This window comes from Phalaenopsis equestris, unplaced genomic scaffold (genome assembly GCF_001263595.1).
Source record: "Phalaenopsis equestris unplaced genomic scaffold, ASM126359v1 Scaffold000002, whole genome shotgun sequence".
NCBI lineage: Eukaryota > Viridiplantae > Streptophyta > Magnoliopsida > Asparagales > Orchidaceae > Phalaenopsis > Phalaenopsis equestris.
The window spans coordinates 21,419,956-21,437,444 of NW_018164444.1; the positions used below are offsets into that span (position 1 = coordinate 21,419,956).

Consider the following 17,489-nt stretch of genomic DNA (forward strand, 5'->3'; position numbering starts at 1 on the left):
CTTGTTTATATACTCTTATTCTGATGTCAAAATGCCAATTTTCTTGCTCATGCTTTTCTTCAGTCTAGAGAAATATTTTGGGGGTAGAAATTTTAACAACGACTCTTTTTTTGTTTGAAAGATTTATGTTGATGGATAGCCTATGTTCTGATCCAAACTTGATGGTTATATGTTTGAAAAGTTATTAGCTTCTACTTGCATCCTACTCAATCATACAAGCTAGTTGTATTTTATTTCCTCCCCACAAAATGTTTCTCTAGACTTAAGAAGAGGCAACAACAAGCAAATTGACTTGCTAGCATTAGTACATGAATATATAAAACAAGTCCAACATAACTCCTCAGAGAAAGAGAAAAACAATGCTCATGTATCTCTCCTTTTTTTAGCTTCTTCTGATTGAGAATGAGGAAATATAAGCCGTTCACTTATCTAGCATGTTTCTTGATTTTTATATAATCTTATTGCTTTGGTTGGTTTATGAACCAGTTGGTTTCTTGGGTTCATGAATTGCTCTTTTGCAGTGATGGTTTAGGAGTTTGTTTCTGTAACACATTTCACTTTTCTTGTGAAATGTATTATAGAGTAATGATAAATTAAAACAAATTAAAAGACTCAACCGATTACCAATTGTGAATTCAAAAGTCAACATTACAAGGTTGTCACAGATTCTGCCTGTCTTTAAGTTTAAAGTACACAATTAGAAATCTTGGATGGAGCCGTTTTGATATCATGTCTTTGATTCTGAGCTCTATTTTGGAGGCTTTTTTACCATTTTTTAAAAATGTTTAATTTTTTTTTTATGTTTCTGTCGCATATATGTTTATTTTTTTGTTAATATTGTATTATGAAAACAAGAAACATGAGTTTAAGAGTATTAGGTATTTTGAGAGTTTTGCTCCGCCATTGTGGTGATAAGTGCGTTCAGTATCAATCAAGAATGGAAGACATCTATGAGTGAAGATTTTAGTTGTCTCAGAAACAGGACTCCTGAAGATTGCTGGTTTTTTCATTGGGTTGATGACATTGATGAGTTTTCTTCAGATTGTGATCATGCATTGAAAGATATTATCATTCCTTTTAGGCTTATTGGTTGTTACAGTTGTTCTCATTATTGTAGTTATATGCTTCAAATAACTAACAATCTTTTTTTGTACTAGTGGATTTTAGACTGTACAGATGTTTTTTTGGTACTAGGATCTATTTCTATCATTCCTTTTAAATTATTTTGAAATTTGTAGTTATTCAAATATGTTATATATATAACGACAAAATAGATTTCAAAATAAAATTAACAACAACACAATAATCTATCAAATAAACCTCTACTTATTCATCAACTTATTTCTAATAGCTCCTAATAAGTTAGGACTCTTTGGGAAAACAAGAACATGAATTGGATTGTTTGCGCTATGACTCGTTTGGGGCAGCTTATAAGTGCGAGGATGCTTTTGAAAACGTCGCGGTACTGTTTGGTTCACGCGTTTTGTTTGCTCATTGAAAAATGCGACACTAAACACATGACACTGGTCAAACTCTAAGATTGACCCACAAACAAGATAAGCTGGTTATACAAAACTCCATCCAGGTGATGTGTGCGGTGATATCGGTTTAACGTTACCCATTCCGATTTCGTTTTGCTTGGTTTCTTGCTGCCAAAGCAGTATTTTGTTTCGTCGACCCGATAGAAATCGAAAGCGGTGAGCGGCCAGGAGAAACAGACGTGCAGTGCTAAAGCGTGGAGAGATGGCGTCGAAGTCGATCGCTCACGATGTGGCCGCATACCAAGATACCCTTCGCTTTGGATTGGAAGGTGTTAAGAGGGAAATCGTTGGATCCCATCCCCTTGAAACCCTGCGGGAGACGGTAATTACGAAATTTGTCCAAATTATTTTGCTCTCAATGATCTCATCAATGCGGTCCTTTTGTTTTATTTGACCCCTAGATGGAAGATATGATCTAATTCTTACTTTCGGTGTTTTGCGTATTTTGCAGGCTATGAAGGACTTGGAGGAGAAGAAGCGGTTAATTACGGATGTCACTTATGGATCTGCCTTCAATTTGAAGATGGACCTGGACAAACAGATCCTCTCCAGGTTTGGGTTCCTACTGGTGCAGTTTGAAGTACTTCGAGGGTGTTTTTTATTGAAAGGAACTTTTTTTATGTTTTGAGGTTTTTTAGAAATGTAATGAGGATCAGCTTAGTATTCATTGCTTTGTAGTTCCATGGACTGCTGCTTATATTATAACCCGGTTTCATTTGACAGGAAAACGTTTTATTCCATAAATCGCTACAAAGTAGTTTGTTTGAGCCATTATTTGATTCTAGATTATATACTAAAAGTATTATTTGTCTTTTTTGAACATTCATTGTTATGAATACAAAGAAGACATTAGTTATACCACGATTAATAAGTTTATTTTCTATTGGTGATCCAATTTTCCTTAACAAATTTTGACCTCTAGAAAGCCTTCAGTTTTGACCCAATATCAGCTGTAAGCATTTTTTTCTCTCCTGAAAGGCTATTACCTATTTGTGCCATCACTAATATATTGTTTAGTAATATCTTTACACAATCATATCCAGCCATGAGATGAAAAATTGACATCAAGCATAAATAAATAGAAGCTTAAAGCTTCTATTCTCATGAGTGAATATATGAACCAAGTATGCATATTTTGCTTTTTGAAAATTATTGCTTTGTTTATTAGAAAGCACCTCAAAGTTGATGGCATTTAGAAATCTATCGCTTAATGTGGTATGACAATCTTAATAAACTATCAAGCACACCAATTTTGTGTATCCAGTGCTTCTGGGTTGAGGGAGCTACACAATTGTGTATGTGCACTTGTTTTTTGCTATTTTCCTAAAATGGATGGTTTAATTGTGCCGACATTCATATACCTTCAAGTTTTTACATCACATTAGTTCATGCCTTTGTTCATTTGTTCATTGTAAATTTCTCAAACTTGTGTGTACTAAACGCATAATTACTTGCGAGCTTAAAGTTTTATTTTTTATTTTTTATTTTTTTTGTTTAATTCATCAGGTTCATTGGTGAAATTATTTTACGAGCGAAGAGAATATAGAAGGGTTAACATGCACAATTTGACCTAGCATTAGGATGGTTCATATAATTCCTTAGTCGTGATAATCTTTTACATGTAAAGGTATTTTGCTATAATGGTTGTTCGTTGTCGTTGAATTCTGTGTGTACTGGTCAGTTCATTGAAGTTTGTCTTTTTTTTTTCATTTTTCTTATGCACCTCGCCCTTTTTCAGTTTTAAATTATTTAATCTTTGCTGGTAATCCTACATGTGATGACATTTTCTCTATAATTTCATCTTTCTTTTTCTTTTTCTTTTGGTTTATGGGTTAGTATTTTTAGAGGGAGAGCTTTTTAGGAGCCTTGATCGACAAACTTATTATAATAACCTTAATCTGGTATATTATGAATTCACCGAAATTTTGCTCATTTTGATGCACTGAATATTTAAACAGTTGGGATTTTGGAAGATGAGGCTTGCCAGTTGTGTAATAACTTATTCCTCGTGTTTTAGTCATAGAAATACAAATTTTTAGCTGATAAAACATTCAACTTACACTTAGTTAATTGCTTAGATGCCCTTATTGAACAACTTTCACATTTTAAAACTCTGCAGTATGAAATATAAATTTTTTTCATTTATCTTTTTGTTGGATTTAGATGGATATTACGGCTATCTTTGAAGATGAAAAAAAGCTTTTCAATTCTATCCTCATGTTCTCTTAGGAATTAAGCAAGCTAAAAGATTGGAATTCAACCTCATTTAGAGGACAAAGCCCTATGCTGTGATGTACATTATAGTTGGCACTAGGTTTGAGAGGTAGTCATTCATTTCTTTGCTGCCATTATTAAGGAGTCAATTAGCACCACATAAAGTTGAGAATGAAGTTGCTTTTTACACTATATTTGAATAAGAATATGGTGTTGTTGGGCTCTGTTAATACACCTCTTAAAGAGCGATGAGGGCAGAGAGAGAGGAAAAGAAGGTAGGTAAGTAGCAGAATAGAGCAATAAAAATGTGGCAGATCGTACTATTTCACTTAAAAGAGTTTTGAAAGTTGGAAGAGATTATAGCTCTTAGTTATAGATAATGAATATGTTTTCTTTTTTTTGCAAAGAGACCAATGGCCCCCTCATTACTATGACATGCATTCATTTAAGGGCATGTTTGGGGCAGCTACAGTTTTTTCAGCTAAAGCTTCGTTGTCCTAGAAAGCTGCTGCTGCGGGGAAGTTGACTATCTGTTTGTTGCAGCTTTGTGAAAACAGCTGGGGGGCAGCTATTTCTCAAAAAAATGATCATTCTGCTCCTGTTTAGTAAATTTGTTTGTAACAATACCGCGACACCCATATATTTGATACTTTAAAAGCAAAAATTCAGTTCAAAACAGTATAAAAATTCAGATACACAACTCACTTAACAGTGAGTACCAAGAGTGCAAGAAAAAGTTAAGAAATATTAAATATACATTTAATAAAATGATTAAATTGTTTTTAGCATGCGGGCTGTGCATGTCCCGTGCCACGTCTTCCAGTGACATTGTCCAATCGCTATCACTGCTTACAGTGGAATCCGATGGATTGTCTGCCCTCCGGAAGAAGTCACATTTCTCAGCCATGCTCCTAGGGCACCTGTAGAACTGTCTCTCGTAACTGGGAGCTTGTTGTGACGTTAGTTGGGTAGTCTGCAGTCTGCAGTCCGTTAGTTGGGTAGTCTGCAATCCTAATGTCCCTTAAACTCTTGTGCTCATTCTTCTAGATTCCTGCAAAATACAATTCATTAGTGATGACAAGAATTGAATTTAATAAAAGAAGTAATTGAAAAAATGAATTTTGAAATAATGTAAATTTTTCTTACTAGCTTCATAAAAGGTAAAGTAAATGTGGCTCTAAATAAAATATATGTAGATCTGAATGCTCGATACCAAACACTAATGCTATAAATGTTTTTTCTAAGGAAATTAATTACACTTAATGCTGAATAATTTACAAAAACAAATCCAATAACCCTCCTGCTAACATATCAGTAATATGTTTCCTCAGCTCAGCCATTTCGCTTGTTCCTTCCCTCACTTTAGAACAGATAATGGATGTCATTCTGCGCTCGTGGCAGTGAATGCTCGAGGTGGAACTCATATGCTTCTGGGGTTACATGCTCTTGATCCTCGTCGGCTCTACGGAAGTCAGTGTCGTTGCGGGAAGGATGCCACCAAATATAATTATATAGAGCCATCGTGATAGTGACAATCTGCACCTGTTTGGTAAATGAGTAAGATGACATGTCACGGTTTATAACCTATTTCTTTTTCGAAACACCAACTCTCGATGACACCCCATAAAGAAGAATGTCGCTTTTTAAACATCTTCCTGCCACGTGTAATGTTGTTGACACGCTCAAAATCCGATATATGATATCTCGTATCCGGAAAGAGTTTGAGATACCCTCGCTGCAGCAGATAACCAATATCCACCAAATAATATTTGTCTATGATGTTTTGCACATATAGTATCACGCATAAAATTAATAACGAAAGTATTTGAAACTGAAACATGCCTGGAGGAGGGCGTGGAAGTTGTATTCACTATTTCGAGTTGCCGCCTTGAAAATTCTGTTGTCATGTACACTACCCTTCTAATCGGGCATGACAAAAGTAAAACACATGTTAAAGTCGCAAATGACCATGACGTTCTGTGTTGGCGACCCGCAACGTTCGATAAATGCAATTTTTTCGCTATTTGGGACCTGTGCATCGACGTTGGTTCCATCAATTGCTCCGATGCAATCCTATACAAATATGAACGAGTTCAAAATATAAGGCATGCATATTTAAATTTGAAAAGTTACCTTAAAGAATGACATATAGCGTGTATCGTGTAGAATCTTCGAATGCGTCTGTTTGAAAGTAGGGTCTGTTGGTTTGATAATTTGCACAGAAAGGCTGACAAGTGCATTCAAACCAACCAAAAAATATCTTCTAATCATCTCAGAGGAGTGTTGAAATCGTTCCATCGTACATCGCATTGACTCATTCTGCGCTAATATGTACAGGGTAATTGCTAAAACGTCGCGTGTAGTCGTCTTCAACGACCCATGAAGTTCGTGACGTCCGCTAAGTTCTGCCAGAAGATCCGTAAATATGTCCTTGGTCATCCGTAACATGTTGTTGAATCTAATTGGGTGTCCGAAAAATAATTCCCCAACTCATTTGTCCCCAATAAACGAAGATGTCAAACATGAAGAGCGATGGACATATGTCTTCTAATATTCATTTATCAAATAGATTGCTGCTTTTCTCCTTCTCCGCCTATCTTCGTCTGAATCCATGTAGTAGCTGATAAGATTAGTAAATTTTGAACAAATCATGTTTCAAGCAGTAGTGATATATGAGCGGTGATGATTTATAAATAATCAACCTATATGAATATTATTGAGAAAAGCTCTAAGGAGGTGAAATAACCAAATAACAATATAATGAAACAAAGAAATACAATTACACCAAACAGTAGCAAATAGAACAAATAAAAAAAATTGTTTCAAATGTCCCGCTCATAAAATTGTCACTGATACGCTACCCTCTTTTCTTCTGGAATCTTAACAAAAAAATCTCTACGGATCAGATTTTCAAACAATTCGAGTGCAAATAAGTACAATGGCCAATCCTCAACGATTTTCTTATCCACATCCAAAATTTGCATGACTTGCTGAATGGAAGTAGCCGGTACTGAACTTATGTCAGGGATAGAGGAAGCCATCTGTTGTGAAATATGGGTTCTGAGGTAAGCTGCTCCGCCTTTCTTTTTACTCTGCACTCGGGCTTGCTTGGTACGACAGGTGGACTCAACTTCCGGATCGGGGAGTTCAGTCGAGTCAGCCGACAGATCGACCGCCAGGTTCTTATGGGTGACATCAAAACCCGTCTGACTGGCACGCATGCATATTTTCCTATAGCGATGATGCCCTCAAACATTTTGTCTAACTTCTCCAAATCAGAGTCAAGGCCACAAAGCTTAAACTTCTTCGCAGCTGACACCACCTACAAAAAATAGATCATACAATTCGACATAAAATTAAATTGAACAAATTAGAGAGCTTGTGAAAAAAATCTCACTGCAAGTCTTTCTGTCCACAACTCCTCTGAAGTATCAATGGTTCGCTTAACCGGATCTCACCCTAAGCTCATTGATCCGCGTTTGTATTCCTTCCAAAGTTTTCAATCATTCTTGATTTGATCCCATTTGTTCTTCAACTGTATCCTATCATACTCTCGGTATGTGCTCTTCTTGAATTTCTCAATCATTCTTGATTTGATCCCATTTGTTCTTCAACTGTATCCTATCATACTCTCGGTATGTGCTCTTCTTGAATTTCTCGTTTGTGTTCCTTCCAAAGTTTTCAATCATTTTATTTTGATCCCATTTGTTCTTCAACTGTATCCTATCATACTCTCGGTATGTGCTCTTCTTGAATTTCTTGATTATGTTCTGCCACCCTTCCTTTTTGAAATATGTCGTGGGCCTATTTCCCAGATCAATTGCAATGAGTCAAGGGGAACAAAAGATTTATTTTGTTTCCTTATCCGACAGTGCGGGTGTTACAGCCACTTTGGCCTTGGCCATTTTACTACTATGATAGCAAAAAAAACAAACAGACATGAGTAAGAGCATTCAAAAAGAAAACAACGCTACATTTCTCTGCCTCATTTCAATCCGACTGTCACAGTGTGTTTGTGTGTGAGAAATATACTTCTCTTATCATCACTTTATCCTTGGTGATATCACAAATAAATTTTAGTGGCTTTAAATGGAATTACACTGTCGCATTATTTCTTTTTCGATGCCTCATTTCATAGAATGTTTGTGAGAGAAATATAATTATCTTCTCATCATAATGCCACAGGTGGTACCACTAGTAAAATTTCAGTGAATTCAAATCACATTATACATCTTTGCTACCAGCTGTGAGGCACTAATAAATTTTAATTGTTGGGAATGAAAAAAATATATATTTACAACTAGTTGTGATACAAAAAAAAAAGAAATATTGCTCACATAACTGTCTCATTCATTCTTCTATGACTCATTTTACAGTGTGTGTGTGTGTGAGAAATATACTTTTCTTATAGAATGCCACAACTGGTACCACTAATAAAATTCAGTGGCTGGAAACACAATTACACATATTGCTACTAGCTGTGAGGCCAAAAAAAAATAATGCTCACATCACTGCCTCATTCTTTCTACTTCCCTTCCTCATTTCACAGTGTGTGTGTGAGAGTAATATACTTCTATTTTCATCAGGTTGTCACAGATAGTATCACTAGTAAATTTCAGTGATATAGAATGATATTATGCATATTTTCTATTAGTTGTGAGACCACTAATAAATTCCAATGGCTAGGAATGAAAATATACATATTAACAACTAGTTATGGTGCAAAAAGAAAAGGGAAACATTGCTTACATAACTGTCACATCCTCTCTTTTTCTATGACTCGTTTCACAGTGTGTGTGTGTGTGTGCGAAATATACTTCTCTTCTCATCAGACTGCTACAGGTGGTACCATTAGTAAAATTCAGTGGCTGAGAGTGAAAGTATACATATTTGCTACTAGCTGTGAGGCCTAAAAAAAAGGAAAAACAATGCTCACATCACTGTCTCATTCTTTCTAGTTCTCTGTCTCATTTCATAGTGTGTGTGTCAGAGAAATATAATTCTCTTCTCATTAGAATGCCACAGGTGGTACCACTAGTAAAATTTCAGTGGATTCAAATCACATTATATATCTTTGCTACTAATTGTGAGACTACTAGTAAATTTCAATGGCTGAGAATGAAAGTATACATATTAACAACTAGCTTTGATAAAAAAAAGAAAGAGAAACATTGCCTACATAAATGTCTCATTCTTTCTTCTTCTATCACTCATTTCACGGTGTGTGTGAGAAATATACTTATCTTCTCATCAGAATGTCACAGGTGGTACCACTAGTAAATTTCAGTGGCATGAAATGATATTATGTATATTTACTACTAGCTGTGAGGCCAAAAAAAGAAAAACATGGCTTACATCACTGTCTCATTCTTCTACTTCTCTGTCTCATTTCACAGTGTGTGTACTCTTCTGATCAGAATCACACAGGTGGTATCATTAATAATATTTCAGTGGATTCAAATCACATTATACATCTTTGCTACTAGCTGTGAGGCCATTAATAAATTTCAATTTCAATGGCTGGGAATGAACATATACATAATTGCAACTAGCTGTGATGCACAAAAAAAAGAGTAACATTGCTCATATAATTGTCTCATTCTTTCTTCTTCTATGACTCATTTTACATCGTGCGTGTGTGAGAAATATACTTCTCTTCTCATTAGAATGTCACATGTGACACCACTAGTAAATTTAAGTGACATTGAATGGTATTATACATATTTGCTACAAGCTGTGCGGCAAAAAAGAAAAATATGGCTCACATCACTCTCATTTTTTCTCTCTGGCTCATTTCACAGTGTGTGTGAAATATATTTCTCTTATCATCAGAATGCCCCTGGTGAACCGTTAGTAAATTTCATTGCCTTTAAATAAAATCAGACATATTTGTAACTACATGTGTCAAAAAAAAAAACAATCATGGCTCACATTATTATCTCATTCTTTATATTTCTCTGCCTCATTTCACTGTGTGTGTGTGTGGTAGTAATATACTTCTATTTTAATCAGCTTGCCACAGGTAGTATCACTAGTAACTTTCAGTTGTATGGAACGATATTATGCATATTTGCTACTAGCTGTGAGACCAAGAAAAAAAATGAAAAAATTGTCTCACATCACTGTCTCATTCTCATTCTCTCTACTTTTATGCCTCATTTCACAGTGTGTGAGAAACATACTTCTCTTATCATCAGAGTGCCACATGTGGTATCACTAGTAAATTTTAGTGGATTTGAATCAAATTAGACATATTTGCTACTAGCTATGAGACTAACAAACAAGAAAAACATGGCTCACATTAATGTCTCATTTTTTCTACTTCTCTGCCTCATTTGCAGTGTGTGGAAATATAATTTTCTCATCATCAAAATGCTTTAGGTGATATCACTAGTAAATTTCAATGACATAAAATTGAATTATATATAATTGCTACTAGCAGTGATGCAAGAAAAAAAAAAAAGAATACCAAAAAAAAATCCGCCACACCAAAACCATCACCATATAGAAGCACCAAATAAAAAAAAAATACTACCGAATCTACACAGTGCAAAACAACGAAAAACGGAAATGTCTCAAAAAATATAAGTAGAGGTGATATCAAAAAAATGTGGACTCCGACACGCCGGTTAGGGCAGAGAAAGAAGAAGCTCTGTGGAAATTGAAAGAGCAGAAAACAGAAATGCAGGATCGAAAGAGAGGCACGCGCGTAAAAATCTTGAGAATAAACGCGGGCTGCGGGGTCGATCCTGCGACCCGCTTTTTGCTGTGCGGCGGCAGCACCTCGATTGGAAAGCCACCCCAAACAATGAATTGTCTCATACCGCTACCATGACGCGCTAAAACAACCACCCTAAACGGGGCCTAAGTGGATATAGTAATTGCAGCGATGTAGCAAATTTAGGTATCAAGCAAGATTGTTGTGAGGTTTGTAAGTTGTAAATCACAATGCAAAGCACAAAAAAAGGATGTGATTTTATTTGTTGAATCACACATCTAATAATTGCTACACGATCTTAGCTATCTAATGAGAATCCTAGAAGCTATTGAAATATTCAACACACTACTTAGCCTAATGAAAAATCTAATCTTATCAACAAACTAAACTTCCAAATCAAGAACAATTTCTTCTTACATACTTTCCCTTACTTTCTCCAAATACTATCGTGTGCTTCTTACAACAACAAAAACAACAACAACAACCAACCTTTATCCCACTAATTGGGGTCGGCTACATGAATCCTTTTTCTCCATTGCTTCCTATTTTCATTTAATTCTGATAAATTAAAATTATTTTTCATACAATATGCCCAAGTCTTTCTAGGTCTACCTTTGCCTTTCTTGACGTAAGTCGAATCTAAAACATCTACTCTCGTAACCAGATCATCAACTGATCGACGTTTAATGTGACCAAACCATCTATGATGACTATTTCTAATTTTATCCTTCACTGGAGCTACATCAACCCTATGACAGCTATTTTCATTTCGCACTTTGTCTCTAAGTGTAAAGCCACTCTTTCACCTAAGCATTCTCATCTCGGCAACACTTAACTTACTTTTATGCTTCTCTTTTAAAAGCCAACATTCTACACCATAGTGCATTGAAGGTCTCACCACCATATTATAAAATTTTCCTCTTAGTCTAAGAGATACTTTTTTATCACAACATTTCTATCACACAATAGGCCCAAAGCATTCCTTCACTTCAACCTACCAACTTGAATTCTACTAATAAAATCCCCATCTATATTACCATCACTTTGAACAATAGACCCGAGATATCTAAAATATTCACATCATTTAATAATTTGATTACCCATAGTTACAGCTTTGCTACTAGAGCTACTACTATTACAATTACATTCTATGTATCAGTTTTAGTTCTACTGAAACGAAGTCTTTTAGACTCTAAAGTAGACCTCCATAATTTAAGTTTTTCCTGAGCACTTTCTCTAGTCTTATCCAAAAGAAGGATATCATCACCGAAAGCATACATCAAGGAACATCCTTATGTAAATGTCCAGTAAGAGCATCCATAACTGAAGTAAAAAAGATATGGGCTTAAAGCCGATCCCTGATGTAATCTAACTGAAATAGGAAAATATTTGCTCAATCCCTTAATCTCTTAGAATACTATATCTGTAACATGTAGATTTTGCCACATCCAGATAGGTCCGGGCCGCACTTGTTTCTGCAATCTTTTCCACATTGAAATCATGTTTGAGTGACATTCGGGGCAGGCAAATTGCCAGTCTGTCCTTAAAAGTCATGTTTGAACTTTCAGCTCTTGCCTAATTTATGAACTTCCACTTTTCTTTGCTAATTCAGATATACCAACATTGGAACCGTACTTATGCATGACTAATAATTTTTTTTAATGATATTTCAATAAATATTCATGCTTTCTGATACTTAAGCTAGATGATCATCTCAACAATCAAGCTAATGAATCTAAGATTTTCGCCAACTGTGAGGCCCATAGACATTTCTTTCTTGTGAGCTTGTATGCTAACTGCTAATATGAGGTCATCAACATCATTTTTCTACTCTCCCTCCCCCTCCTTTGTATATATACCACACATCTTCACATCCTCATCTCTTCTATATAAATTTATCAATGACTCTTTAATGACCCACAATTGGATCCATTTTGACATTGTTTAGTTACATTAACTTTTAGACATAGTTTTGATTCATGATATTTAAAATTCCGTGGCTTAGGTATAGTTTTTTTCTTCAATAGTTTTTATTAATAGTTATCAATTTTGTGTCCGATAAAATTATTATCGTTTCATTGGTCTTTAGTTTACTAATTCTAGGCCCATTATTTTAAAAAAAATTTCCAATATTTTTAATTTTCTAAGCCAAGAGTTCTCTCATCTTATGATGTTCTATCGTAAAAAACATATATTTCCTTGGAAATATTATTGTAAAAGGAATATTTAACTTGAGAAATACTCTACTCCCCTTAAAAATCTTATGCAAAAGACTCATGCCACAAAAATATTTAATGAAGTAGATTAATAAAACTCGTTCCAAATAAAAATGAACAGCACCATCCAAAATTTTGTTTTGTTTAGATTTTTATTTTATTTTGTTAGGATTACAACTTTACTTATCTAATTTATATCATGCTTCTCATGCCTTTTTGACCATACATTTGTTCTCGAAATCTTCATCACTGGAGATTTGCTAAATCCACCTTTTTAATTCATTCTTCGGAGTGCAACATTTGAAGTTAACTTTTATTTTGCAAGCTTTTTTGCTCATAACCTCTATTCATGTCTTTGTTGGTTCACATTTTTTTCCTTAAAATATTTTGGGTTAATCATATCAACTTGTTTTATCTGTTCATCTTTCGCCCTTCATTGTTGTGTCACTAAATTACAAATAGGTTAGGTTGTTTCTTATTTAGATAGAGAAAAAAAAAAAACATAATTGAAAAAATTTGTAATGGGATTCCATGTGAAAGTATTTCCATGCAATTTATAATTCAAGAAATATTTTAAGAGTTTTAGCAAAATGAAAAACAAATAATTCTCATAAGATGATGGAATTCAACATATGAGAAGTTCTTAATATTTTAAGATAGCATGCTAAGAGAAAGGAATTAATAATTCTTTTAATTGAGCGAAATGTGATGTTGGATAAAATCTTTATTTCCATTAAGAAGATGGTTGTAAATATTTCGAAAATAGATTTTGTAATATTAACAAGGAAAGGAAATATGCTTTTAAAAAGCGGCAAAAGAAGAAGACCATTGAGGCTTGTATTAGTTGCAAGCAATAAGTCCTATGAAGGAAGAGTGAGCGAAGCAAAATGTACAACTGTTGAGGATTTTGATAGTAAGTTAGGCATCAAAGGAGAAATTGAGATATAACATAATTCAAAAATTTATATATGTCGCTCCCAATTCTTATGCATTTACATATCTCACACCCAAACTTTAATTTTTACTTCCTAAGAACCTTTTCCTATGCATGAAAAGGTGAATTACAGAAATTCACCTTTTCATACGTGGGAAATGGTGCTTTAATTGTAAAACTCAGAGTTTAGGTGTGTGATATGTAAATGCGTAAGAATTGAGTGCTATATATGTACATTCCCCAATATAATTAAGGCAAGAGATAATAAGTTAAGATTTTGATTGTAAGTTAGGCATCAAAGGAGAAATTGAGATATAAAATAATTCAAAAATTTACATATATAGCTCCCAATTCTTATGCATTTACATATCTCACACCCAAACTTTAATTTTTACTTCCTAAGAACCTTTTCCTATGCATGAAAAGGTGAATTACAGAAATTCACCTTTTCATACATGGGAAATGGTGCTTTAATTGTAAAACTCAGAGTTTAGGTGTGTGATATGTAAATGCGTAAGAATTGAGTGCTATATATGCACATTCCCCAATATTATTAAGGCAAGAGATAATAAGTTAAGATGATGGAACTCAAAATATAAGAAGTTCTTAATATTTTAAGATGGTGTGCTAAGATAAAAGACTTAAAAATTCTTTAATTGAGTGAAACTTGATGTTGGATGAGATCTCTATTTCTATTATGAAGATTGTTGTAATATGAAGATAATTGTGAAAATAGATTTTATAATGTTTTCAAGGAAAGGAAATATGCTTTTAAAAAGTGACAAAAGAAGAAGAATATTTAGACTCATATTAATTGCAAGCAACTAGTCTTATGATGGAAGAGTGAGCTAAGCAAAATGCAGAACTTTTGATGATTTTGATAATGAGTTAGGCACCAACATAGGAGAAATTGAGATATAATATAATTAATGCAAGGGATAAATGCTTTAAGATTTTAATAAGTTTTTGATGCATTAGAATTGAAGATTGTAAGATCTTAGTTAAATAAGATGTAATTTTATTTCTTAAATTTTTTTCTGAGGTTTTGTTAAAGAGGGTTAGAAATTGTTTTTAAAAATCGTAATAAAGAGATAAAATTAATTATATTGTAAATTGTTAAAAAGGTAAATGTAGAAGCAATTCTAAAGAAGATGCAGTAGGCTTTATTTCAAGAATCAATGGTTTGTGCTTTTTTTTCATTTCAATTTTGATTGATAAGGCATTTGCTAAAATAGATAGTAATTTCAAACATTGTATAGTATACTTAGAAGTGGCATGCCAACGAGAACTATACATTGAGTGTTTGTGAGCAAGTGTGAGCACATTGCAGTGGGATGGGTGTTTACGAGGGAGCACATGCAGGTAAGCTTGTTTGGGTGGGATGCAAAGGGGCTAGCACATGCTTGGAAGGGTGTACAAGTGGTTGAAAAGCGATGCAGCATGATGGAGCGATTGCATTGTTGTAGGCATAGGATAGTGAGATTGGGTGAGTGAGCACATGCGTTAGCATTGAGCAGGATGGCATGCTTGAGCACATGATTGTGTTAATGCTTTTATGAAAGCATAAAGGCAGGGAGAATTGATAGAGGAATTGAGGGTACACTGAGTTAAAGTATAATGAAATAAACCTACACCACTTACTATATATGGATAACCACCGTAACATAAATAATTTTTACTCTAACAGAGGGCATATCTGATTTTTCATATTTATGTAAAAATGCTTGTTTTTATTGATTAGAAAACATATGTTAGATTTTTACTTTCATGTATACTTAGAAAACTAGCAAAATCTGGCTAGCAATAGACTCTAGCTTTCCAATTATAAAAAACATGTTTTCTTTCCTTTTTTTGTTCTTTTCATAAGGCCAGTGGCGGTAATTTGCTCATGTTTACTATAATGAATTTTCTTTCTAAATTATTATTTTTCACATCATGCAATAAACTGTTAATAATGTTCTTGATTTGATGGCAATATATCATAAGCTACCATATATCTATATATATGCATGCATTTCCTTTTCTTGCTAAATCATATGTTAGGTTTTTTTATCAGCATTTATTTCACTAGTCTGTATGTTGAATTTTGTACTTATTTCTGTATTCCTCATTCACCGTTCATAATATGTTCTTATCGGGCAATCTCGCATCACAAATCTGATATGCAGATTTCAGAGGCCCCCTGGCATGCTTACGTCCTCCATGCTAGGTTTAGAAGCTCTCACTGGTGGCCTGGAAAAGTTTATGTTTGAAGATTACCTTAATAGTAAGTTCCATTGTGTGTGCGTGCTGCATTTTTTCTTTCTTATTGTTTTATTTTTTATGGAAGTTTGAGTTCTGCTCTGTTTCTAGGTATTATGAATGCTAGATACTGTGCTGTACATGTGGTTTTCTTCTTGCTAAAACCATGACGAAATATGTATAACCAGTTAAAGAGTATTTACTTTAAAGATACTTTTGGTTAGCACTAAAGCTAGGCCAAGTAAGCTAAAGTTTTTTGCTGAGCTTAGCCACTTGGTCTGCAAAGAAGATAATGTTGCTCTAAACTGAGGAATTTCTTTGGCTGGTATCAGATTTAAACTCATGTAGTGTATAATGATAAGAAAGATAATTAAAGTATATGGTAGAAGTTCATTTGAAATCTCCAAATTTCATGTTGTTGCATCAATTATTTGTAAGGTTTGATTATGCGCAAACATTAAGAACAATATCCCTGCTATAAAGGAGATAAAACAACTGAGCAATGCAAATAATACGAATGATATTTGGAGATGCATTGCTTTTCTATAGAATGAAAAATGAGCTACCCAATTACCATTAATTTGATACTTGTAGCCTCATATATCTCCCAACTCGCCTTTATGATAGGATCTTTGACAAAAAACATTCTAACAATGCATGCTTGCAAAATATGACTGGGAAAAAATTATGTGAGAACTTGTAATTGTTTGTTGTTCAAGGGCTTAATAGAGGCAGGCCTATCGTTATAAAATGGAATGATAAACATTAATTTAGTTGCAGCATTGACAAGTGGAATGATAAACATAAAAGATCATTCCAAGAGAAATTTTATGTACCCGCATTGATTATTGATTTTAGGTTTTAAGGTGAAGAATTGGAAGACGAAAAATACAACGAAGTATTGTCATAGAGATATATCAGAGCACTTAACAATTAAATAAAATTATTTTTATTGAGTAATTTCAAGTTTTTAAGATTTGAGATGTTCATGAATAAGTTAATATTACGAGATAAAGTAATGAGTAATATTAAGTTGTAAAAGATATGCTTGGAAAATCAAAAGGAAAAACTCTTATAAATAATCATAATTAGTTGTGAAATAATAATGTACAGGATAATATAATAGATAAGAAGCTTTGTTATAAAATTTGGTTTAGATATAAAAATTTGGAGAATTGGAAAAAAATATAAAGTGTTCCGGAGGGAGTTTAAGATAATAATTTATGATATTAAGAATTTTATCTTTAATGATCTTTATACTAAATTAAATACTAAATAAGGTGAGACAATATTTTATAAGACCAAAACGGGACTTAGGCATGTTTTCTTTGGGAGACGATGCATAAGCCTCAAAAGAAAAAAATTAAAACTTCATAAAATTAAGCATAATTCATAAATATGACATTTGACAAACCATAAATTTTGATTATTATAACCTGTAATTTAAATATGTCAATTAACTTTAATTTCTTACTTATTTTTAACATCTAACACCTAAAATTTAATAAGAATTGGGTGTTATCTATTTAAATGAGTAAATTCCTCTAAAATTAAATTAAACCTATTTGTAAATATAATAATTTAATAAACTATAAAGTACATAATTTTTAACTGGCATTTACATA

General features: G+C 33.5%; 1 protein-coding gene across 1 annotated transcript in view; it reads left to right on the forward strand.

Annotated features, from left to right (window-relative positions):
- The first annotated feature begins 1,594 nt into the window (after positions 1-1,594).
- LOC110023668 (cyclin-B1-2-like) overlaps positions 1,595-17,489 on the forward strand; it is a 44,091-nt gene continuing 28,196 nt past the window's right edge. The window contains exons 1-3 of the mRNA XM_020723194.1: positions 1,595-1,863; positions 1,993-2,093; positions 15,792-15,889. Of these exons, the coding sequence (XP_020578853.1) occupies positions 1,744-1,863; positions 1,993-2,093; positions 15,792-15,889 (319 nt within the window). The 5' untranslated portion in view covers positions 1,595-1,743. The remainder of the gene's footprint in view (positions 1,864-1,992; positions 2,094-15,791; positions 15,890-17,489) is intronic.